This window comes from Danaus plexippus, chromosome 4 (genome assembly GCF_018135715.1).
Source record: "Danaus plexippus chromosome 4, MEX_DaPlex, whole genome shotgun sequence".
Lineage (NCBI taxonomy): Eukaryota > Metazoa > Arthropoda > Insecta > Lepidoptera > Nymphalidae > Danaus > Danaus plexippus.
Window position 1 is genome coordinate 7,931,682 of NC_083538.1, and position 27,093 is coordinate 7,958,774.

The window sequence follows — 27,093 nt, forward strand, 5'->3', positions numbered from 1 at the left end:
TAAATTAAAATTCAATTAATACCTTTTACTACTTTATATTAGTAGATAAATATATATTTTTTTAATTCATCAATATTTCTATTGAATATTTTATATAATATATTCACATATACATTGTGTATTGAGAACGACGGATCGTACTGAATAGTCTTATAGTCCACACAAGTTATGTCTGAATGTTACATATCTTATTTATTTTTACATGTTTAATATTAAGTTTACTCAATGAATGGGATACGCTAAATTCATTATAATTTTGCATTTTGTGACCTACGTAATCGAAAAAATTTCTATTGAATTTTAACCTTTATTAATAATAAAGAATTTTATAATTGTTTTTTAGACAGAATAATTAAATTTGATGTTACATGAATAATAATATGATGGGTAAAATTTAAATAATATAAAAATATGTAAAATTTCATTTACAAAATTCTGTTAAAGTAATGTAACAAAATATAGATGCTAAATCATAACTTAATACCTGTGACGGTTATATTAAAATTCAAGTTATCACTTAAAAAATGGGATGCTATTTCGAATTTTTAGACAAAAGCTTTTGTATTGCAGGAGAATTAGAGGAAATTCAATTTTCAAACGTAATTGAATCTTCCGTATTCAAATATAATCTTTTGTCGAAATATAAAAAATGTTCTACATTTTGAATGCAGTTCAGCGTATTGTGTTAAAAATAAATAAGGATAATATAAATTTGTTTTATTTCTTTTCCAAAAAACTTTTAAGGCTTTATTGGATTGACTCAACATATAAATATATATAAGGTCCATTACAACACAAACGGCGATAGTCAATTAGTAGTCTTATTATACATATTTTTAATTCTATTTGTATGTATGTAATATTTTTTTATGTGAAAGGTGGCAAACGAGCTGATGGCCTACTTGGTGGGCAGTAGCCACCGTCGCCCATGGACATCCACAACATATCTCATGCGGATGCGTTGCCCACCTTGGCTTTTTAGGAATAAGGAGGGGTGGGAAAAAAATTATGGGAAAAGGTGGGAATAGGGAAAGGGCAACCGGCTCTCTCACTCATCGGGCGAAACGCAGCCACTAAAGGCTACTTCACGCCGATCTTCTGTGAGAGGGTGGTACTTCCCCGGTCGAGCCAACCCATGTTCGAGCTGTAGTAAGTAGACCACAGCTAGGCTCTATAACCTAATATATATTAAGTGACATTTTAATTATGTGAGTGCTCTATAAAAGACAATGTTAATTACAATTACCGTAGAAATCAAGAATTATTATTTATTAAAAAATAACAATTCTTATATTTCGTTATAATTTTTATAAAATAATATTTTGCTGCTTGAATATTATTTATTCTAAGCTGACGCACATCGCCCACATGCATTAACTCCTGACGTCTATCTACCAAGTCAAGGGAATACAAAATTCTGTTTACGCTTATGTCATGTCGTTTTGGTGTGGAAATCACAATAAATAAGAGGATTTACAGCTCATGAATATCACTCAATATGGATTAGAGGCTTAAATTTTATCGTATATTAAAAAGAGATTTTGTTTCCCATCTACCTAGTCTTGGTGAAAATCATAACATAGGAGGGGAATGTGTTAACTTAGAGGAATTATACATTTTTTCCCTTAGGCGGCAATTAATAACTTTTTGTGGTTTTTCTTGGATTTGCATTTTAGCTGAATCGTTGTATTTGAAATTGTTAAATTAATTTATTAAAATTGTTTTGCTAAATTAAAAACGATGACCTTACAAAAGTACCGCTATGAATAAAAGTCCACATTGCCGTAATATGTATTAATATAAAAGTTTAATTACACTTTTTAGGAAAAGTAAAAAATCTAAAGTAAACAGTTACTTTAAAAAATCTGTATATTGTAAAATAGAATGAGGGCACAATGATTGCTGCAATGTCGGAAACAATTCCCTTTTGCCGTCGCTTCCCGGTCTTAACAAATTACAGAAGAATGGAACTATTATCAATACTTATTCTTCGTATTTTCAAAAATAACTCTTTTATATAGTAATATAATTTTGTTGTCTTGTATATTAAAATAATATATATTATTTTGTACTCACGAAATATTCAATATACTTATAATTATGATGTGTAAAAATTATTTAATATTCTACATGCCTTATGACTTTAAAAACAGATGAGTTTGCTAATTTACATAGGAAATTTTATACTTGTTTCAAATATATTTTCTTGTCCTATTTAATTTTAAGTCTCCTGCATACTAATCAACTTTATTTAGTATAATGTGCTTAAAGTCTTAACAAATCACGCCTACTGTTGGATATGCCTAGCGTCGAGGCACGTCCAAGGTATTAGTCTTGTGTAATCTCCAAGGTAATGATGTTTCTAGTTTCAATAAAACGATGGGCTTCTGAATACGAGACGGGTCGCTTGGGCGAGAATTTTGATTAAATAAATCGGTTCGCATACATGTTCAGAATGAACCAAATCATAAGATTTGTGTAGAAAGAATTGTGTATTTCACAGATAAATTAATATGTGCAATATATGACTGATGTACGTAAAATAAGCGGAAAATAAATCTGCTATAGCTTTAATTAAAATTTTACAATATGATGTCAAGTATAGGTTAAAATAGCGTTGAAACTTTTATCTTAATTGCGACGACTTTCGGGTATCTTTATAAGACGATTCTATACTTATGTCGCAATTGTGAGTGATATTTGAATAACCTTGAATCCCAGGTTTTTATCTTTATAACATTCAGGTATTTTAATAAAATAATTCTTTTCCTTTATCACAATATGATATATGTATTAGTTTCAAGATCAGTCCACTTTATCAAATTTTACTCATTAACAGTCACTAATGCAGTTAGCGAAACACTAATAGCTAGAACATTGTACAAAAGACAAAAAAATATTTACTAAGTATAAGCCCTCGTTGAGACACAATATGTATTCACAATTTGGTGCACATTTTATAAAGTCTTCTGTAAGAATGTTGCGTTAAACACATTTTGACACTTGGCAGTCTTTTTTATTCATACTATCTTCTTATATATTTTTTTCTTTACATTTGAAACAGTACTCAATTCCCATATTAACAGTAACAACTATTAAACATATTACCATTACAATTCAGTAAATCATTACAATCATTAGATTTAGACATATGTGAATGGAATTAATAAGGTGGTTTAATTTAGGTTAGGAAATAAAATATCACGCAGATAGCTTCGTAATATTTTATATTATGGCGACCACAAATCACTCATTCACTGCAGTCAGTAGAATAATGACAAGTGATGAATTACCTTGTGTAGAAGTTGAAATCTCCCAATCAATGTATTTATATGCTCATGCTACGCTGTAAAGCCTACAACTTTATAGGATAATGGTTCACCTTAAGTCGTCATAAAGTCACATCATAAAGTCAAAGTCAGTTCTCTGTTTTCGACATTTGAAATCTTCATAATTTATTTCAAGCAGCATCCAAATCATTAATTTCATGCATAAAAACTTAATCTGGCTAATAAATGAGACGAGCAATTATCATGCATTTTTGTTGGTATCTGAATGGGAAAGTGAAATTGCATAAAAAATATCATACACCGAGCATAAAATCATCTAACAAGTAATAATTATAACAAAAAACAACTTTAAGTAAATAAAACTAATATTTTTGGAACCACGGTTACTGTTAAACAATGTTACTGATTTTCAGCTTGGTAGGAATTTAGGTGGTAGTTTAGGTGGTAGTACCTACTCTTATTTTTCGGCCCATTGCGAACGTATTAAATATATTGTTGTCTTTTACTAATCAAATGAACCTTTGCCTAATTTTAAGTTTTATATAATGCAAGCCATCCTAAACTCTAGAGGAAAGTTTTTGGGTAAACAACATTTATCAGTACAGATGAAATGTTCCTTTTGGGATTATCTTTTTGGGATTACCTTTTACTTGTCATTTTATTTAGTTGTACCTTCAGGATTTGTATAAATGGTCGAATAATTTAATTAGTGAACTTTATAATATAAAACGATTAAAAAAACGATGGTCCTAAACGTGGTAATTATCTGAGTCAAAATTTTATTTTCAACATTAAAGTAACGTAATTAAAATAAATAATCCTTTTTCCTAACTTTGGATAACTTCAAAGGATTATACTAATTATTGAATTCATCAAAACAAAGGTTAAAAAACTCTAGATACAATAATCATTAGTACATTTCGTTATTTACAGCATACCTTATACGGTATACCAGTACTTTCCACATGAGACAGTAAACAAATGTATTGGGTAATATCCTGTGTTAAACAAGCCGAAGCTCTGAATTATATCAGCCTTTTTATTTTACCGTATCTTTTTGTTTAATGTTAATGTTACACAATTACGCTGCTGGTGACTGAAGATTTCGTCCATGACAAATTTTGATTTTGAGATTATATTTAGTAAACAGTTTTTCGGTAATGGTATATTTACGAACAATGAGTGTTATGTGAATATTGATTATTGTCTGTTATGACTAATTATTGTTCCACAGATGAGATCAGATCCATTTAGACAATGACTACAGTTTTTATAATCACTCAGTACTGTGGTTTAACTGTAACCGTTTTACAAGCTCTCACACAATATTTATGAGATCTAAACTCTTTTGCGCCCAGTGACCGTGCCATCATTATTTTCAGTGTAATATTTCTCTACTGCAGAAAAATATAAGAGACACTTAATAAGCCAGGATTATTTCATGTGATGTAAGTAAATTTGAGTATAAAATACGACTTTGTGATTAGACAAAAACCCGGCCATCGGCCTTATAAATTTGACCCTAAAATTTCATATCGGTCGTATACTTACCTACGGTCACGCTTCATATGAATGCTCCGTAATTATAACAATAATTAAACAAATAGATTAGATAGTGACGTAGTCATAATTTTATAAGATGTGACGTCAAAGATAAATTTTATCATTAAAGGAGCACTTATATATGTTTAATTTGTGTAATTTGGTAGAATCTTTTTTCAATCCACATACTGATATCGGATTCAATTGCGTTGTCGTATCTCTCATTATTATTTTTTATCCATGATCACTTCATTATTAAAACTCATATAGATTAGAACACGAATTTATTATCTCGAACCATCGCGAGTCATCTCATATCCGTTATCCAGCGCTGATTTTAATTTTGTTATGCTTTGATTCTATTCTAGAGAATGTAATGGAATAATGTTTGTTGAAGGTGTGTGTGGAAAAAAATGTGTATTTTTTTTATCTTATGGCAAAAATCCCAAACATTAAGGTAAAGGTTATCGCCACTCATACGTAAGCAAATGTCTTTCCGGTCCCGTTTCTGGTCCGGTAGGTTTCAAAGATTACATCTTGTGTTCCCTATTGAGTACTAACTGTTGCAGTATAAAAAGACGTATACACATATTATTTAGCATTATTAATGTATATCTATAAATTCATGTACGTATGTATTTGTATGGAATAAATTAATTTAGTCTTATTTGTTATTCCGAATTATATTAGGTGGGGTAAGTCTCATCAACATTATTACCTGAGGTTTGTTAATACAAACATGTTGGTCTTTGTATTTGTGATTACAGCAATATTGCGAAATTGACATAGCTTTTAATAGATCCGTGATTGAGAATGGAAGCACTATTTGTTTGTAAAGAGTCATTAAAATAATTCTAAAATAAAACCGTTTGTTGTAAAGGTTTCAGAATATAGAATATTTTGTGGTTCGTGTTTTGTTTTAATTGATAACTTTTATATTAAAAAGATATATTGTTTAACTTCTAATAGTTCCTGTGTTGCAAAAGGGGATGGAGACTCTCAATTTAATATTAGATAGTATAGGCGATAACTTACGTGATCACTGATGGAAGCCATTCCCGTCTTTGCTTCCGATCTGTTATGTTAGGCATTCAACTCTAGCTCCTGAGCTTTCTACGTGGTCCTTACAATTTAATCGTGCATCGTAGATCACTCCCTAATACCGGAGAGATCGTTGTGGTATCCTTTACTTTTTTAGCCGTCGTGGGTATAATATATGAGGATTCGTTCGGAGTAATAACTCGCAAGTCAGCTTTTCACATTTGTATTTCTTTTAAAATTTCACAAACAGTACTTTTTTGGATACTCTTTTTATAAATTTTCAGCTATGGCATTTTTGGCCTTTTAGTAAAGACATTTTAGTCTTCTGAAGTAGAATAATCGTGTCTCCAAGAAACTGTTAGTAACTGCGCTGTTGCTTACCTGTTTGACTCGTCTAAAAATGTTTTTTTCCAAGATATTCTAGATTGTGGTCCACTGGGAGGTTTCCGCCCTTATATCGTTATAGCTATATAATTTTGAAGAGAAATGCGAAATTAGTTTTTTTTTATTAAAGTTTATAATGAAATCTTTACTTTTCTGTAAGTTTGGCTGTGTCTTTTGGGACATTGGAGTAATCAAAAAGATATGTCTTTTCAGTGTGATCACAACACTGTAATAATGTCAAGATAAAATAAAATTTTTAAGTACGATTTGTGTTGAAATTTTTTTTGGGATCTTTAATTTCCTGATTGGATAGTCCAAAAGGTATTTCTGTGGAAGTATTTACAAGTAAAACTTTTCGTTTAAAGTTGTCTGATATATAATGCTTCGTAATTTACGCATATTTTTATATAATATTTTTTATGAATATTCATTAATACAAAGTTTGTTTGAGTAAAGTTGATAAATATAGAAAAAAAAAAACAAACAATTTACTATTTAAAAAATATATTATTGTATTTCCCCATTTAAAAATAACAGAAAAATGTATAAATCCGATGTACATTTTTAAACAGAGTGTTATAATTTTTAAAAGGCTTATAATAAATACTTGCTTAAGCCATGACCATGAAAAGTTTTCACTAGATTAATCAGTTTTCAATGCAATACCTCTAAAGTATGAGAATATTGTTTAAAGTGCATCTATAAATGTGAAAAGACGGGTTAACTAAAATAATGATAATGTAATTTTACTTATTATTAGCTATTGAAACTAACAAGAACAACAAGAATAGTTTACTTATTAAGATGCAGTACACCATTATTTGGTTCCCAAAAATTAGTAGCAAAATACAAGAAAAAAAAAATAAGTAAAATTAAAAATCATTAATATAACCTAAAAATCCCACAATCCAAAATTCAACAGTCATTATTATAAGTCAATGGATACAATTGCATTTAAGCATGTACTAAGAGTAGATAACTAAATTACACGTCGATCAAGGTTAATTTTCACCACGGTGAAGGCGCTAGAGCCCATACGGGCACTCCTGGAAGACACGGTTAACTAACAAAGATGACGTTACTTACCACAATTATTTGAAGAGACAACATTATTACCAGTATTTTTCTTAGCAGAAAAATAATGTGGAAACACTAAAACAAATGTTGATTATAACACGGGTCCGTGAGCAACAGAAAATAGTGTAATAGATGAGAAATTTAAACATTTCGAACTAAAACAAGAGCTATTAAGAACTTTGAGTGAACCGTCTTTAAAATATTGAATTAATAAATAAGTTTTTTAAATTATTAACACCGTATAACAATGCCGATAAAATATTTAAGTTTTAACTCAGTAAAACTGTGTCAAAGCTGTTAAAGTCTAGGCAAAAAAGGCCAGAATGTGAGACCGTTAATAATTATATTCAGAATTACAGGAAACGGGAAAGTGTTTCTTTATAAGGGTGGTTAGCAGTGTGATCAAGACATTACGAAGAGTTTGAAATGGCAGGTAAAAGGTATTTCCATAAATGGAAATGATGTTTTAGTTCGTTTTGTGCAAGCTACATTACAAATTAAACAATGTCAACCTGGAAAAGGGTTTAAAAGTAAACACAAAAAAAATTAGTTGTGACGATAGTAAAACATTTCTAGTTCGTGATGGGATCGCCGCAGCAGTTTAGGTCGATGATATGTATAGTCGTATGTTATATTTTATGTAAACAAACATCCAGGCATTAAGAACTAAACAAATGAGTAACTATTGCTTGGAATAAGTTTTAGAGCTTACAAAAGTTCTCACTTCTCTTCCAGCAAGACAAAAAAATTCTAGGCTTTTGCATATGCATGCTGCTATTAAACAATCTCTTTCTTATGGACCGACGACATGAATATTTTGGAAAGTATTAAAAATCCGAAAGGCTGTGAAGCCAAGTATTTTAAAACTAAAAATAATGCAAAAAGGACCTTGTAGAAATATTAGAAATAAATGAAATGTTATAGATATTTTTCAACACTGCAAAAAACTAAACCCGGAAAGGCTTATAAAGCATTCGAAGTTTTGTTATGTTAATGAAAAGTTGACTAAAAGAAATCCTTAGTGCAGCTGGTCACTATAAGCAGGAAAGGCAAAGGACAGAGAAAATTGGAGGATACCTTTACTAAATAAATAAAGTTTTATTACTATATCATCACTACGTATGGAAAAGTACTCTTTCTATTGTCATTGATGTTATAATTAGTACTATATATGCTATGTTTATTGCATTTTACGTTATAAAAGTACTACAATTAACTTATTAATTACAATGTAAGCATTTTAATTGAAAATCAAATCACATAAACACGCAAGGTCGTATATTACGAGTATTATGCAAAGTGTTACATTGTTATGACACGTGTCAAATCCTATTTACAATGAGACTGTTTACAAAAAATTAACTCGCAATTTGATCATGAATACATCGGTTTAAAGATCGTTATTTGTCATAAAAACAATATATCATTTAAAATGAGAGGCACGATATTATCATCATCATCACCAGCCTATCGGAACCCTCTGCTGAGCAAAGGCCTCTTCTCACATGGAGAAGGTTAGAGCATTAATCACCACGCTTGCTCAAGACGGGTTGGCGATTTCAATGTTATAATTTGAAATTATAAGACCAGGTTTCCTCACGATGTTCTCTGTCGCCGTCCGTCAGTGGTGTCTAAATACTCTTAGAAAGAACATAATACTCGGAAAAGATCACATTGGTACTTGCCAGGTTTCGAACCCGCGCCTTCACGTATGAGAGGCGGGTCTTTAACCTCCAGGCCACCAAGACTATGATGTTATATCTTATTATAATTGTATTTACATTTGCACCTGGCGAGCCGGGATATCAACAATATTTCTTGCATTGTATGTACCTGCATATATATGTACAAAGTGAAAGGACGTAAGCTTTAAGACTTCAGTTGACCTTTAAATGTTTTAATACTTTGGAAGTTTTTAACGTCTTTAGGCAGTTTATTGTATGTAAGCTCTTTTTGCACTAGTTTGTACGATAAGCTCTAGGTTGTAATTTGTTTTGATTCTTAAATTACGTGTGATTTCTTCCTTATGTTGTATGTTAAATTTAATAAATTTTGTAGAGATTTAGAGATTTTTGTTACTAGTAAGCAGATATTATGTATACATGTATAGTTACGACAGATTTAACAATTTGGCTTTAGTGTTTTTTGGTGTCTGATAGTGGAAATGAAACCGTGTCTTAACTATCTTATTCTGGGTACTTTGTAACAACCCCCCGTTTTAGCGGCTGATCCGCAAATTTAAATTATATATTCTAAATTCAATTTTACTAATGAATTGTATATGATTTTTTTTTTGGTATACCTTTCGTAATACTACTAGCGGTGTATACAATTTTGTTTTAATCCGGTCGATGTGCACTTTCCAGTGTATGATTTACCCAGAGTTCAAGGTATTTCTTATGGTCAGAACGTAGAATAATTTCCTTGTTTTCTATTTTTTTTTAGTTATTTTGAGTAATTAACTATATCAAACATCAAACGCCTTTTTAAAATCAATAAATATCCCAACTGCAATGTTTTTTTTTATCTATATGAAATATTTTTTTTGTGTTTTTATTTTTAAAATTAAATCTTCGTGGCTGTTAAGTATTTTACTTAGGGCGAGAGCCGTATTCTTGGCCAGTAAAAAATGCTTTTCGGTTATTTATTTATATACAAATATACCGAGGTATAACCGACTATATATATATATATGAACCTCTTTCAAATATCTTTGACATAATAGGTAGGACAGACGCGGGTCTGTAGTTTTTAGGATCGGTTCTTATGCAGGGTTTGAAGATAGGCCTGATCGCCCTGACCATCTTGAGCCTGTCAGTCAAACAAATAAAAAATACATTTGGAGATCTTCGCACTAATCAAACTTTTGAGACACTTCATTGCTTTGGTGCTTGTGCCATCTACCACAGTGCTAGTGTTGCAGTCAGCAATAATTTTTGATATTTCGTGTGTGGTGTATGGTATCAATTCGTTAAATAATATGCTAAGTGTGTAGTAAGGTCCGTAGATAAAAATATAACTGGTGTCGTGGTGGTATAATTTGGGTATTTTATTGACTAAATCAGTGCTTATAGATGAAAAGTGTGAATTAAATATATAACATATTATATTACCTTCCGAAAGAAGTTCCGTGTTTAACATTACTTTCGGAGGAGCACAGTTTTTTATTGTTTCGGAGGAGCACAGTTGTGCCAGTATGTAACCTTGTAAAAATTAATTATTTTTTTCGCTCGGCTCCATTCTTCGGTACTATTTTTCCGATTTAGTTTGATACCATAAGTTGTTTCTCAAGTTATTAGCATCTAAAATTTCTCAACTAATCCAGTCATTTTGTGGGGGATTTAAAAACTTTGTGTTGTCTATCCTATTCTTGTCTAAATGTTTTAGCATAAGTTCCTCTACGTAGCAATTGCCGTCTTTTTTATGTTTAGTGTCTGTTACTAAAATCGTGTTTTGTATAATCGAGTGCTTTGTATTGTGATTTCTTATAGCCCTGTAGTGTTAAGCCACCAATCTCTAGGACAAATGTTTGTAATTGGATAATCCTGATTCTATTATAGAGAGACTTTTTATTAACTTTGTTTATTATTGGGTGTCCTATTCCTATAATTTCAAATTGTAAGATTGAAATCGCCAACCCGTCTTGAGCAAGCGTGGTGATTAATGCTCTAACCTTCTCCATGCGAGAAGAGGCGTTTGCTCAGCAATGGGCTCCTAGAGGCTGATGATGATGATGATGATGAATGTAACGTCGCTATCTGCCTTTTGGAGATTAAAGTTAAAGTCAAATCAAATATGAAAACGTAAAAATTCTTTAAACATGATGTGTTTTACATCTAGGTGAATAATTTTATTGTTATAAATTACATTATAATGTCTTAGATGACTTACGTATTTTTAATGCATTTATAGCCGATGTGTAATAAAAAAGTAATATAATCTTAATTTAAGCAGTACGATTAACTCATTTATAAACATACATATTCAAATAAATTAATTTTTATTTAAAAAATTGCATATTATACTTACTTGGCGATGGGTTGCTACCTTCGGTATTATTTATTTCTGTTCTTAGATGTAAAAGGTGCATAGTATCGTCATACTTATTATTTATTATAGAATAAACACAAGTCGAGAGTCGAGACATTGATCTTTATACATACATCTTTATAGAAAATTTAATAGCAAGTTACAATATGTTGGATTTCTTAATAGTTTTTATGATTGTCACTTATAGAAATAATTTTAACGATTAGACTTTTTTATGCATTATTTTATTAATTCAATGGTTGTAATTATCTTTTCTTTGTCCTACTTCCCAACCCATTGAACGCTTCGTTGGCGTGCAATCCACGCCTCGACCACACGCCTATGACAAATTAGATCCGATTAATTTATCTAAATTTTTATCAACATGTCAATTTCATATTTCATTCGCAATAAAGACGACTCTAAACAGATATTTTTTATTATATATTATTTTTTGTCATTAATTTTTATTGAAATATTTTGAAAAATACTCAAAAATTTTGCTATTTGTAAATTTATAAACAAAAATTTGTATTATAAACTTTCTGATAAATGTTTATTCATATTTATATACTTATATATATTACAAAATTTTACTATTTAAGGTTGTCTTTTGCGTTTTTTTATTTTCATGTTTGAAATTTCTTTATTATATGCTGCGTTAGTTCTTATTAAAATATGTTTTTTTAACCTCAGTTACATTTATAAAATGTATTTCTCAAAAAAAAAACGTTGTTGCTTGAAGAAAAAAACTTAAACAAGTGCGAGTCGGACTCGCCCATGAAGGGTTCCGTAGCAGCAAGTAGATGACGTAATATAAAAGTAATTTTCGTTGAAAGTTTCCATTGAAATCTACAGCAAATATTTTTTTTAGTTTTCTCACTTTCTTATTTTAAAAGTTAGAGGAAGGGGGGGGGACACACGTCTTTTCACTTCGGAAGCGTCTATCTTTCAAACAATTGATTTTTACGAAAAATGGTTTTAGGAACCTTTATGTTTGTTCTAAAGCCCTATGCAACCTATTTTTGAATCAGTACTATGTATGGGGTGTCTTCTTTAATTTTTTAATTTATTAATTTTTATTCAAAATTCAAATAGCGGTTACCAGAATACATCAACCTACAAACTTTCAACTATATAGGCCCAACAGTTTTGGAAATAAATGGCTGTGACATACGGACGGACGGACAGACGGACAGACAGACATGACGAATCTATAAGGGTTTTATTTTTTGCCATTTGGCTATGGGACCATAAAAATTGGTATGTTTTAAATAAATTTTCCTTTATCCATACACAAAATAACTATTAATTTATTCAAGATAAAGGTTAGCGAGTTAATTAATATACAACTTCAACGTCCATTTCAAAATCCGGTGTTTATAGTAGTTTATGTATTTAATTTTATATGTAAAATTTCTATATCTCTACAAACATCTTTAAACATTACACAACTGCTGACGCTGCGATCCCAGTTATACTTAGCACTTTACATGCAAGACATTTTGAGTAACCGCTGACTGGGCTAAGCCACCAGGTCGTCGCTGCACAGGCAACCCCAATTAATAATTAGTATTAACACTCTAAACAATATACACATATATATTACGGTTGATTTACTATGAGACATTCAATGTGTGATCTAGCATCGATCACTATTGTTTCCTAGTATAAGTTGTAGTTGAAACTTTTAGTCTTAAATATATTATAAGAGAACTTTTTGTTTTTTAAAGACCCCCAGTTGTTGTAAACGTAATTAAGTAGCTTAATTATTGTCTAGATAAAGTTAAAGATATAAACGTCATGACGTGTCTGATAAAAAAATAAATAAAAGATGAATATAAATATATAAAAATATAAATAAAAATGCCAAGTCCTCACAACAAAGAATTTAATTGTATATGAATTAAATTAGTTACTTTTATATACTACCAATAACCATTACCTTAGTTTTTCAGATAAGTATGAAAGTAATAGTTGATTTTTATTAGAAAACGCAGTCGACGAAACTGCTTCAACAAATGATACAACTTGAAATTTTACCGCAAATAACTTTACAATATTGATTTCCTCATATATTTATTATATATTTGTTTTTGCTAAGTAACTCTCTTCAAAATCGAAAAATCTTCGAATACATTCAATCGTAAACACAAACAATAGTAATTATAAGCACAGTGCATTAAGACGTGATTTAAAGTATTTGTCTGACAAAGTGTCATTTCAATATTTTAATTAAACTTACGGGATCTCAAATAAAACTGCGAGAGCTTCACTGTGTTCTCTAGAACTTTCACCGATAAACACGTGACGAGCACTAGATAATATCTACCCAATGGGGAATACCCCGAATGGCAGATTTTTTTAAAGTACTTGTCCATGTCGATGTTTTTTTCATGGTGGGCCTTTAATACCACCGGCCCTAATACTGCTTACTATACTCTTACCAAGCAGAGAATCCTCAATACCTTTAGCATTAGAAATAAAAATGATTTGTCTTACAAGAATCGTAGGAACGTTAGTTATGTGGTAAGCATTTGTTGTTGTCAATCCCAGAATTTTAGGCGAAAAAACAAGTGAAAAAATTTTGCTTTTTTTACCATATGGGCTAACGTCGAATCAGGTTTGGCCTGTAGGTGAGGCGAGTAGTGATAGAAAAATAATTGGACCACGATTACTATGTACATGAGAACTCTGCGGTTCAGACGCATCCACCATACGGCTTATTTAACAACATACTGTTTATTATATTTAAACATAAATACAGCAATAACGTTTAATATCTTATGATATATGTAAAGAGATAGCAGAGCGGATGTGATGTGATATTTCAATAAAAAATGATTTCAGTTGTTAATCGAACGATTAACTCTTTAAGCTCTTTCATTCAGTTTAAAATTCAAGCACAACACTTAGATAAAGCCATTCCGTGTCATAACCTACTAGGGCCTATACAACTCCACGCGGGTGAGTACACCATTAAAATATGTAGATTGTTATGTTTAAAATATTTTAAGATATTAAGTGGCTTGTGTGTTTGGTTTGATTAAGTAAATTTATTTAATTATTTAGATTTTTATTATTTACGTTTTGATAATAAGTTAAGTGAAATAATTTTTATTTTTACATATTCGTTTTGGCATCTAGAAATATTTGGCATTTTTATTCCTGACAATTTTAACTAAAAGAAAAATATTTCCTATAATATATTACAAATACAAGTTAGGTGTGATATTAATAATTTGGTTCAATTATTATTAAATGTAAATATTTTATTCTTATTATTAAAAAGTGCGTTATAATATAATATCTTAATATACTTTTGCCGCAAGCGGTTACTTTTGTCACCCTCGTTGGTTCCAATAGGAATTGCATACGATTACTTTAATCAATAAAGGAACTATTTACATCATTCTTGTAATTTTGATACTGCGGAAACTTTATGTACCATAACGATAATTTTTTTTTACTAAACGCAGACTTTATACTATGGCATGTTTATTTGTTAAGACTGTGGAAGAAAATGGGGTCGGAAACTATAGCTCTTTTATCAGCACAATTAAAAGCAAAAAATTAAAAATAAAACCGCTTTTTCTAGTTTCGGTATAACGTATACAAATACCACACCTATTTTTACTTCGACCCTGACATATGATTAACAATTACAACAATTATTTTTTTGTTGCTTATCAGATTAGTATTTGATGTCGATGCAATTTCGTAACACTCATATTTCGTAAAAGATAAAAATAATATATTTCTAAATGAATATTATTATTATTATATTTAACTAATTTAGCTCGCCCATTATAGTTCGTTATTCTATTAATATCTGTAACGAAAAGTTGTTGAATGTTATCTAGTAAAGTGGTTGTTGGCATAACCCGAGAATCTTAAAAACATAAAATAGTAAGGTTTTAATGCAAAAGTTATTATCTTTATTGGATAGAAAATTAAATAATAATATTATTAAGTGTATATCTCTTTGAAATAGCGATAGATTATTATTTTCTTAATGTTGATAATTTATTATATTGCAGACAACGGTGCTATTACAAACTTAGAGCAACATGTATCCGAAGATTGCGGAATCATACGACGGACAGTCTGTTTTCATGACTGGAGGCACAGGATTCCTTGGAAAAGTACGTTAAAACAACTACTAGTGCTTAGAAACACAATAATGATACAGCTTATTTAAATTCTGATTCTTTTAAGGTGCTCTTGGAAAAGTTACTATACAGCTGTCCCGGAATCAATAAAGTATATCTGTTAGTAAGAGAAAAGCAAAATGCCACAGTGCAGCAAAGAATACAAAAACTTATAGAGGAACCGGTATGTTATGTCAATGAATGTAATGTTATGGAATTTATTATGTTTATAGAAATATCTAATAAATTTATCTTAGAATTAATCATTTTATCACTTAACAGCTGTTTGCGAGATTGAGAGAAGAAAGACCTGAGGCCCTAGAAAAAATATCACCGATCGCGGGTGATATTTCGGAACCAAAACTCGCTATCAAAACTGAAGATGAACAGCTTCTGGCTGAAGAGGTGATTTCTTTTTGATTTTACTGCGACAAACGTTTAAAATATATAAAAGTAAATTTGAATAAGTTATTGTAGAAGTAATATTTATGATCTCGTATTGATTTTAGCTTAAACGACAATACTAAACAAACATCACGATGTTGTTATATCCTCGTGTAGAATTTCATGGAAACAATTTACTTATACAAATACTTATGTTTTATTTTGTTTGTAATGTAACTAGTGTTATTTGAGTTGTAAAAATTAAATATAAAATAATTTTAATGCGAATTAAACGTTATTTTAAGGTTTCGATAGTGTTCCACGTGGCGGCTACGATAAAGTTCAATGAACCGCTGGATGTGGCTATGAATGTCAATGTGGCTGGGACGGGACGCGTGTTAAATTTGGCCCAAAAAATGAAAAATATTAAGGTAATATCAAATTATTGTGTTGAAATTTGCTGCGCAATACATACAGCTTGTTGTTTTGCATTGACCTTAACAATATTTCATAATCATTATCAAAACATACGTAATTATATTCGTGGCATTGAAATTTTTAATACTTTTCTAGGCTTTCGTCTATGTGTCTACTGCGTACTCCAATACTGACAGAAAAATTGTCGAGGAAGTAATATACCCCGCTCCAGCCTCCCTAAATGAAGTCAAAAAATTATTAGAAATTGGCATCACAGAGGAACAAGTCAAGGAGCTTATAAGTAAGTGAATAATTATTATTACCAATTATTAATAAAGATAAATAAAAATATAAATTCACGACATTTAAATATTTTTTCTTTTTGTTTAAACATAATGGAGTATCGTATCGTTAGAAATCAGAACATAACAAGTTAGTGTTATTTACAGAGGGACGACCAAATACGTATACATTCACTAAAGCTTTGGCAGAAAACCTGGTTGCTGATAACCACGGAAATATTCCCGCAGTCATCATTAGACCATCCATTGGTGAATAAATTAAAAAAAAATTCCCTAATATCTATAAATATAATATGAATAAAATTTTAAACATAACCTTTATTTTTCATAGTAACATCTAGTAAAGTTGAACCTGTAGTCGGCTGGATAGATAATTGGTTCGGAGCGTCGGCGTTATTGACTACAATATCAAAAGGCTTAAACCGAGTCATACTCTCCGATTCCGAAAATTCACTTGACCTTATACCAGTTGACTATGTTTCCAATCTGACCATAGTAGCTGCTGCGAGATGCGAATGGTATATGTATTTATGTTATATTAAATAAAATAAATCAAGCCTTTTTGTTTTAATGCAATTAGAATGTTAGTAATTAAAAGTTTACGAACCATAAATTTTTTAAATTATGATTTTTACCTTCACAGCTCCAAAAATGTAACAGTCTATAACTGTTGCACGAGTGGGAACAATCCAATCAAAATGGGCCATCTCGCAAAATTAATAATTGCAGACAGTAAAGAACATAAATTTAGTGAGTACAAGTTCGTTATAAAAACAACGTTATAACAGTAGCCCATAATTGTTCTTTTTTGTGTGATTTTTTTTGTGACTTCTTTATAAAATTTAAATTGATATCCTTCTCGAAACAACTAGCTTATAAATAAAATTATTTATAATCGACAGTGGATTAAGAAAATTATAAATTTCTTTATAAATTTACAGATGATGTTCCAATGCCAACGATACATTTCACACAATATAAATGGGTATTAATACTGGTAACACTGCTATTTCAAACAATACCAGCGTACATAGCAGACTTGTTTTTACTACTCACAGGGAAGAAAACAAGGTACAGGAATATTCTAAACGTCACAGTCCAACAATGAGAATGTCATAATGTATTAAAATTTACCATAATTTATTCGTTATGTAAATACAATTAATTAGCATTGCTTTTTATTTTTCAGGTACACAAAAATCCAGGCCAAAGTATTATTTATTCGTGATACATTGGAATTTTTCACATCGAACAACTGGTCTATACGTGCACCTCAAACTATTGCTTTGGCGAATTCTTTGTCATCGTCTGATAGAATTCTCTTCCCTTTCAACCCTACCGAAATAGTTTGGAATGAATACATCCCTACCTACTGCCAAGGAATACGACAATATTTATGCAAAAAATAATTCAATATTTTTCGTGATTGTCAATTTTATAATAATTATAGAATATTGAGTTAATTACGTAACTACGATCTTATATTGTGTTGGAAGTTCGGTTAAATTAAAAAAAAATTACGAGGCTTGTGATATTATTTATAATTTTTATTTTTATCTTTTTTATTTATAGGAAAATAAATGTTCGAATTTTGAACATTTTTTTATTTCCCTCTTATAATTCAAATAATAACATTTTTAATTAAAAATAAGAAAGGAATCCTGGTTCTGTATGTAGTTCAATATTGATTTGGCATGATTAGTCATTTGACTTCGGCTTTGATCATTACAATGTTCTTCTATACTACAAATATAAAATTCATTGTTCATATCTTGTAAACAAAAACAAAAAATGAAATAATATACATTTAAATATATAAACATACATAGATTATATATACATTTAAATTTATATTTGTCTAAGATTAACAACTAAACATAAAGTGTAGAAATAGTACAGTAATAAAATAAAATAAATAAACGCTATATATATATGTATGTACATATGTTATTAGATATATATTCATATAGATGCATCATATCAGTTCCTCATAACACAGATTTTTGTTGGCGTTTGATTTGATTTTATTGTACGAAATAATATTCTGATATGAAATGGTGTGCGAATCCCATAATAAATAATAGATATCTGAAAGTTACCTAAAAACTCTATTGTATTACTGAGTAAACAAATGTAGAGATACAATAAAATGTTAATAAGTATAATATTAACATCGTAACCTTTTAGCTTATTAAAAACCACGAATTTTTCGATAAAAAAAAATCGTGTCTTTGATTTTACTTGGCTCATTTTTCCAGAACAGCAGTGATGAAAAGTGTTCCACTAACGACGATTAGATTTAAAAATATCATGCTCAAAGAAAAGTCAAGCTCTAAAGTTATAAGTTTAAAGAGACTTTAAAGGTTTTATGCAATGGGAGCCTTCAATTCCAATTTTCTCTCTACGAACAATAAGCCTCGTGAATCTTAATTTGAATAGTAAACATAGTGTATATATGCATATAACATTATCTTAAACAAAATCAAGAAAAAATATATTTTGAATCTTATAGATTTTTTAATGTGGCCGAAAGTTTGGTAGAGTAGTAAGTAAAGTATTTATTACAAGACCTTTCCACAAAATATGTACAGAAGGCTCATGTTTTGGATCGTAGTTCATTGACCTGAAATTTCTATTTAATTTATATTTCAATTCACATTTATTTTTTTGTAATTTTTTTAAAAACATTAAATATAGAGTATATTAATTAAAACCGATGTTTTGTTTATAGATAATAAGTTTGCGATTTTCACGATTTATCGCAGGCAGACGAGACGTGATCACGGTTGCTGAAAAGCAACCGAACCGAAGCGGGATCTTGTAGCTTTTAAAATAATAAAAATCGAGCAGTAAAAGCGTTAAAATATTAGTTTTATTTGAGGCATTTACCAATTGCAAAAAATTTATGATGAAGATTTTAAAATTCTTTCCAATGAAAAGTTATATTTAATAAAAATAAAAACGACTTCAAAACTACTAACTAGATGTATAAAATTAAACTAAAAAGTTATAAGTAGTGTATATTTTATCAGAGCAAGTGTCTTAAAAGACAATCAACAAAATTATTGTTATTTTTTTCTTTGCACCGTTTACAAACATTTATTTTTTGATATGGTTGTTTTGTAACTTTTTCATTTAGCCACAGCCATCAACGTAATCCGCCCACGTTCCAAAGCTTGTTGAAAATCCTTTAAGTCTCCTTCTTTACAAAAATCCATTATTGTTTATAACTGTTTAGTTTAAATTTGTGCATTTAAGAAAAGTTTGAAGTCTGATTTTTGTTTCGTTAGAAAATAAATACGTTATTTTTCATAAAAAAAAAATTAAAAAAAATTGAACTAAAAATATCAGTTTCATTTTAAATCATACAATCTTTTAAAACGACGACGAAAAAGCAACAAAAAAAATCTCCTTTTTAAATAAACAAGCAATCAAGAAAAGTTTTAGTTACTCAGAAAAAGCAAATAATCAGAATGAATTGAGTAAAACGTCACCTTAATGCCATTTATTTATTTTATCAAATTAAAATACATTTTATATTATTCATATTTACATTATTTCTGTTTATAAACTTAAAACATTTTTATATTATTTACATTTAGAATAACAATAGGTTTGGGACATGTACCGATTTTTAATATATGTACATATATAAATTATACATATATACCGTTTCTACATTGCCTTACGTTTTTTAGATAAAAATATTGCACTTTTTACAACCATCAAAACAGTACTGTATTGTTAACATACAGATTCATAGCCAAGTTGTTCACGACGGTTTTTTTACAGAGTCTCCTTTAATTTACTTTTTTAATTGAACTTACAAATCGGTCCCTTTTCTGTTATGACTAGCTATCCATATATGTTCTTAGATCGGAAAAAATTATCTATTTTAATATAACACATTGTTCCTTATTTAGGATCTTATTTAATACTCTTATTTTAATAAAAATCTATATACTCCATGTAAGTATGTTGCCATATATTCACTCCAGTCAATGCTAGCCGGACTGCAAGGAAATATCTTCTGGTCTTCAGCGCTTAATCCGTCTATCAGCTCTTGTGAACGGTTCGCCGTCATGTACCATGTTCTTGACGAGAAGTAATGAAGTGCAGACATATTTTGACTGTACTTTTTCAACATTTTCACGTACCTGAATAATAAAAAAATAATATGGTTTAATACGTACATACTTTTTGGAAAAAGGCGTGAGAGTATTCCGTTATCTGTAGAAAGTTCCTTTGAAAACTTAGTAATATACTTAGAAGTATATGTATATACTTAGAAGTGGTTGTTAAATTTAAAACCGTTTGGTAAATAGATCATTTTATTTTCATATATAAATGGATGTTAGTTCAAATACCTTGTTGGATGCCCGCAAATAAATAAATATAAATCTGCTATATAAGCTGGTAGCAGCTGCATAAAGAACGATATGATACTGAGAAACCATAGTGATCTTGAGAATGTTATCCAAGGAAAAGGTATGTCAACTGAAAAATAAATAAAGACATTAATTCCTAATTAATTTGAATAATAAAATTTAATGTACCGCAAAAAAAAAACCGGAATATTATTAAATGAATGACAGAAAAGAAATAAATGAATAAAGCAATTTTTTGCTTACCTAATTTCTTCTTGCAACTTTCTTTAATTAAATAAGAAGCAGTTTCTTTAAAAGTCACGGGATGAAGAGCACTTGTACATGAATGATATATTGGTATATCATCTGACCTGAAAACACATATAAAAATTAACATGCAATTGATGCAGCTTTATTTCATACAAAATATAATTATTGAATAGAATTAAATTCAGAACAAACGAGAAATAAACACAATTTTGTTTGTAGAGTAAACAAAACAAAAATATATATAACAAAACAAAAATAGGTATATGTTGTGGCTGAGCATCGTAAAAAGTCGAAGCCTTTTGATTTTCAGCAAAGTCTTTTTATATAAGTTATCAGATGTAATACCATTTTCATGTTTTCAGAAGATTACGATTAATATTTTCGTGATATATCTCTTATTTAAGAAAATCTAACGATTCGAGCAGTGCGTGCAATTAATGATAAGCTATGGTTGCGAAAATTTGGTATCCACTATGGGACGGCTTATATTCACTCTACTTTGTGTGGTATGACAGAAGTCTCTTAACGTTATACAATTTATAAATGACTAAGGAAGTTAAAGGAGCGTTACATATTTCGAGTGCGTCTTTTTTTGAGACATGAAGGTGTAATAATGACACCCACGATAAAAAAGCAAAAGGTAGGCCAACTCTCCACTTGGTGATTAGATGAACTCGGCGGAGTTTTCGGCAGTGGACATATATGAAAGAAATGGTAGAAAATGCCTTTGCCTAGATGATTATCATAATTGCACATGCTTCGCTCGTGAATTTAAAGAGTACATTAAAGGATAAAATACATTAGAGGATGCATATATTAGGGAGACGAAGCGCTTTCCTTGAAATTACAGTGTTACGTGATTAATGGTTTCAATGAAGCATTATTATTTACCTTTTGAATTTAGCAGCAGAAATTATAGTAAGATTGACGACGTAGTCGACAGGTATGATTTCGAATGTGAAGTCGTCTTCTCCGTAGTGGCATCTTATCCATCCCCTGGATAGATATAAAAGCGTTGCGGTTGGCCCCATCCAATTTGCTACCCAACCTCTCACTGGCTCCTCTTTAGCTGGTGTAACTATAAAGAGAAAATAATTAAAATTTCCAATTCATTACTATGCTTTATCTAAATTTTATTCCATCAACTAACCAACTGAGGGTCGAATCATGATTGTTGGAAGATTGCCACGTTTTTGTGCCACGATATTTTCCGCTACTGCCTTAGTAAAGGTATATGTGTTTGGGCGACCATCTGAAAAGTAATATCAATTTTAAAAGCCATACGTATTTTTAAGCGTCTAGTATACTAGATGTACTAACTTATTATTCCAAAACCATATATATTTTTATTTATTAGGACGCAATCCTCTTAATTTTATATTTTATAAAATCAAAATTTACACAATTTACCTTGCACATTAATTTAGATTTATAATAACAAGTCATTAATGTTCTCAAAAAGAAATAATACAAAATACCTATTTAAGTCAAAAATACTATAATATTGCTACACATATATACATATCGAATTTATAGTCTTATAAAAAAATTTAATTATTCTTAGTAAATATGTTTACCTAAGACTTCCGGATTGAAAACTTCTCTGGGATCATTTTCTTTTATCATTTTGTAAATTTCATCGACCTCTTTTGGACTGCGGTATAGTCTTTCTTCTACGGAATTCAATTTATCGTCTGTGTTTGAAAATATTGTTGACATGTATACAAAAACCTAAAAAAGAGAAACATATGGTTATTCGATAAATTAAAAAAACTACATATAACAAAGGACATTAATACCAAGAAAATCTTCAAAGACATTTAGCGAAAATGATCATAAACCACGTTTTTTGCATAAGTAACAATATTTTAAATATACCCAAAGTCGCGTAGATGACCGTAATTAAATTTCAGAGTTAAAAATATTGTTTTATAATGTTTGTGCAATTTTTGGACTGTGATATATATTTTTTGTCATTTATTGTTTATGTTTGAGTGTATGTTATGTATTCTGCTGTTCTTTCATATTTTTCTAAGAGATACAAATTTAACAGCAGAAAAAAATTAAAGATTTTGTTCTAATTCAATGAATACCCGGTGTTTATTTTTTGCTGTGATATTCTAAGGAATCTAATTTCGGTGTTTGTTTTGAAATACTAACAACTAGTTGTCTAGTCAATTGATAGGTAATCCTTCTTATCAAGATAAGTCAAATGTGTCAGGGTAATTTTGTTTCAACAGCAGAAGCGTATTTGTATTGCATCAATCTTCAGCGTCTTGTATAACATCTAGGATGACTGGTATATCAAAGGAACACATAAGAATTTTGAGGAATAAAAAATTATATTCGTGGAAAACATGTAATGAGTTTATATTTTTGGACTACTGCCACTATTCGAGGTTATAGCGGTTATTGAGGTTGAGAAATAATTATTCTGTGGCAACAATCATGCTTGGTAGATTTCGCAAAATGTTGATTGCCAGAAGAACTGAAATTCCCAATTGATGCTTTAGGGAATAGGGCTAATTTAAACGCATAGATACCCTTTTCATCGCATTACAAAATTACGCAACCGAGCAGCTTTTCAGATAAACCATATCTTTTCAGAGACCGTGGTCAGACAAGCTGCTTAACTTTTAGAAGCCCACCGTTTGATAACTTTTAGGACCTTAGAAAGATTTTTTGGTAAACGTGGTTCGATGTGATTGTCTCACATGATGTCAAAAAATTTAGTTAACTTTAATGAAATATTTTTAAAATACGAAACAGCACATAACTCCATATTATCAAACATTGTCTTAGGATTCAGACGGTATACATACCGTCTTTGTTACAACAAAGACGAAAGAAATTTACTGTATATTCGTGATGAATTACTGTCATTTTGGGACCTAGAACTGGATAAATGCACCAGAATCAAAATGATCGTTGGTCGTAACTCTTTAAGGAAAATGCTAATTATAACCAGAAGCCGTAATCCGTTTTACAAACAAACTACTTCACAAAAACCATAAGCAATCGAGAAAAAAACAGATATACACATAGCCAATGTAAACCAAAGAAAAAAACTCTAAAGAGGAGAAAATTAATATTGAAACTGCAACATAAGATATATTCAAAATAAAATTTATAAATATATATTCAAAAGTACTTACCTCTATTTTCTTTAAACTGTGACATAAGTCTATTACTTGTTCAGTTCCCTCGACGTTGATCTTCATGGCTATTGACAGTGGTTCATTGAACTTCACAGTTGCAGCGAAATGGAATACAATGGTAACCTTAAAATAATATTTCCTTTAATAAAAGAACAAACAACAGTTGTCTCACAGGTTTTAAACACTTACACCCGTTTTATATTTCAATCATTACTAACTTTGTTTCACTGTTTATTAATTACATAAAACGTTTAATTATTAATTAAATTAAATTAAGTGCGAAAAATTCAACATAACTAAACAAACTTAAAGTACTTACAGTACCTCATCTTTAATTACTTGTAATTCCTTCGGGTCAATACCAAGGCAGGGTTGAGATAAGTCACCATTAACAGGTTTCAGCTTTTTTAAATTGTCTGGCTTCTCTTTTTTGAGTCTATCAAAAACCTAAAAATAATTTGAATTTATAAAAATTAAAACGAAATAAAATTAATTTGGAAATTTTTAGAAGAATTCACATAAAACAATCTCAAACTCACTGGACAATCGAAGAACTTCTTCATCCTATCTGTTGCGGTTAAGTTTCTCTTTTCACGAACAAGCATATAAATTTTACTTATGCCCGGACAGCTGTATAAAAGTTTCTCTATTAACACCTGTAATTAAGGATGAAATTTATTTTAAAAATTACTCCCGATCAATTAACTATGATAAAAACGAAATATTTCATACAAAAAATATAATATACCTTGCCCAGGAAACCCGTCCCGCCCGTAACGAAGATTGTTTTGCCGTTGTAAAAATCAGAAACGGGTGTGTAGTTCGACGTCGGTACCATTTTGTGAATCTAAAAGGAGAATAATAAAATGTATGAACTAAAATTTTACTGAAATAATAAAGGAAGGAAGGAAAGGATAAAATATATGTTAGTGTTTAAAACAATCAATCTTGTATACATTTTAAATTTATATTAATTATATTATTAGAAGTATCGAAACGTAATGTCATTTTATAATAGGAATAATGAAACGTTATTTATTATAATATGTATGTTTCTCCTTTTCTTAGTAACATTCTAAATATTCAGATAAAAGTAAAAAGGAATAGAAATATTGAAAAGATCTTATTTTCCTATTATTTGAAAAGATTTTATAAACACGAAATATTTCATATTAAAACAACTGAAATACTAACTAGTTAATTCTTTAGTACTTTTTATGCTTTTTATTGGTGATTGGAAGAACTAATAACAAAGTTACTTTAAAAAAAAAGCATCAAAATCCTTTATAGCTAATATCAAAATATTTATTCATTAAATTTTTATGTTACGATATAAAAATTAATTTAAAATAGTCCTTTAACTTTAATAGAATGAATGAATTTTATATTTTGTTTTATGTATATATATAAAATTATCAGTTAATAATTTAACTGGTACTTGCTTAAATTGAATTATGTTTGTCTCATACGGTTTTATCTTTACGCTTTCATATTACTCCCTATAGTCACGATAGCTGTAAAGTAATCTAAACGTTGAAGAAAAATGTTAATAAGAAAAGCTAATCATAACCACAATTATATATAGATTTATCTTTAAGCAAACAAGATTCTGGAATGCAAAATTTAAATGTTTTTAAAATTATTAGAACAAAAATATTTTCCGTCAATCAATACAATGTAATTATAATTTATGCAATAATACTATTACCATAGATTACTTAATGTTAATTTCACTCTAATTTATATAACCTTGTGAATAAAACCGGTTTGGAAAGCTGCATCACAAAGTAAATTTTTTGTTCACATAAATGTAAATTAAGAAATTTATCTTGTTAAATCAATGTAACTATTTCAGAGATTAGATTGTTAAAACAGATTTAATTGATATAACAGACTGTCACGTGTCTCGTATCAAGATTTAAAAATAGATTATAAAATATTCAACTGAATGATTTATAATCAATAAAGATATATATATACATATATAAATGTATATGTATATTATATACATATATATTTGTAAATAATTTAACACTAATAATTGGATAACAGATAATAATTTAATATAAAACTATCACAGCATTTATTCTGCTTAGGTTTATTTATTGAGTTTTTTAGGGGTAAATTTTTTTTTTACAAAATGTTATATTAATGATTTTAAATTTATTTTTTGTGTGATGGGTTTTACGATAAAAATAAAATAAAATGAAGACCAATTTCCTGGGATCCAAAGCGGTTTCCATGTGTAAAGAAAAGTAATATCTTTCACGATCAAGATCGTTTGAAATTCAAAGTAAACATTAACATTGTGCAGATAAATGTCTTTGGTATTTGTGTACTTTTAAAATGAGACTTTGAAATCAATGATATAAATACTTTCACATCTATGCTATTTCTAGTTAAAAAAAATGTATGAACATTTTTTTAATTTTTTTAAGATAAAGAAGCAACAATTATCACGTTTTCTATACTAAAAAAACTAACATCTAATATTTTTTTCGGTAAAACAAAATAATCTTAAATATATGTAAAAAGAAGGGATTCTTACCGTAAAGTATCAATCAAAAACACAACACACAAGAGCCAGGCTCTAACGGCTAATTATATTTTGAATCAAGCATTCTGTCCTATTTATCACTTATATTTATCGATAAATTGATTACATTGTAATTAAGATGAAA

The 27,093-nt window shown here is 29.3% G+C and overlaps 2 protein-coding genes across 3 annotated transcripts; one reads left to right on the forward strand and one right to left on the reverse strand.

Annotated features, from left to right (window-relative positions):
- The first annotated feature begins 4,720 nt into the window (after positions 1-4,720).
- Positions 4,721-18,213, forward strand: LOC116768818 (putative fatty acyl-CoA reductase CG5065). Of its 2 annotated transcripts, none has more exons than XM_061525529.1 (11): positions 4,721-4,738; positions 15,404-15,508; positions 15,582-15,698; positions 15,797-15,919; positions 16,204-16,329; positions 16,472-16,616; positions 16,765-16,866; positions 16,949-17,135; positions 17,261-17,367; positions 17,559-17,688; positions 17,807-18,213. In XM_061525529.1, the coding sequence occupies exons 2-11, from the start codon at positions 15,434-15,436 to the stop codon at positions 18,024-18,026; spliced, it is 1,332 nt and encodes a 443-aa protein (XP_061381513.1). In that variant the 5' UTR covers positions 4,721-4,738; positions 15,404-15,433; the 3' UTR covers positions 18,027-18,213. The 2 variants fall into 2 exon arrangements, with proteins under 2 accessions (XP_061381513.1, XP_032515546.2); XM_032659655.2 differs by lacking the exon at positions 4,721-4,738 and adding an exon at positions 14,184-14,330.
- Positions 18,214-20,408: 2,195 nt separating this feature from the next.
- Positions 20,409-27,093, reverse strand: LOC116768568 (putative fatty acyl-CoA reductase CG5065). The gene is made up of 11 exons (XM_032659310.2): positions 26,961-27,093; positions 25,161-25,259; positions 24,952-25,068; positions 24,737-24,859; positions 24,410-24,535; positions 22,832-22,985; positions 22,405-22,506; positions 22,146-22,332; positions 21,249-21,355; positions 20,985-21,114; positions 20,409-20,774 (listed from the first exon to the last, which is right to left on the reverse strand). The coding sequence occupies exons 2-11, from the start codon at positions 25,248-25,250 to the stop codon at positions 20,558-20,560; spliced, it is 1,353 nt and encodes a 450-aa protein (XP_032515201.2). The 5' UTR covers positions 25,251-25,259; positions 26,961-27,093; the 3' UTR covers positions 20,409-20,557.

Excerpts from the sequence above, each read along its gene's own strand:
- LOC116768818 (XM_061525529.1), top strand. The coding sequence starts at position 15,434 with ATGTATCCGAAGATTGCGGAATCATACGACGGACAGTCTGTTTTCATG. Across the intron at positions 15,509-15,581 it reads GCACAGGATTCCTTGGAAAA|GTGCTCTTGGAAAAGTTACT; the intron begins GTACGTTAAAAC and ends GATTCTTTTAAG. Across the intron at positions 15,920-16,203 it reads AACAGCTTCTGGCTGAAGAG|GTTTCGATAGTGTTCCACGT; the intron begins GTGATTTCTTTT and ends CGTTATTTTAAG.
- LOC116768568 (XM_032659310.2), bottom strand. The coding sequence starts at position 25,250 with ATGGTACCGACGTCGAACTACACACCCGTTTCTGATTTTTACAACGGC. Across the intron at positions 22,507-22,831 it reads TTTCAATCCGGAAGTCTTAG|ATGGTCGCCCAAACACATAT; the intron begins GTAAACATATTT and ends ATTACTTTTCAG. Across the intron at positions 22,333-22,404 it reads CATGATTCGACCCTCAGTTG|TTACACCAGCTAAAGAGGAG; the intron begins GTTAGTTGATGG and ends TTCTCTTTATAG.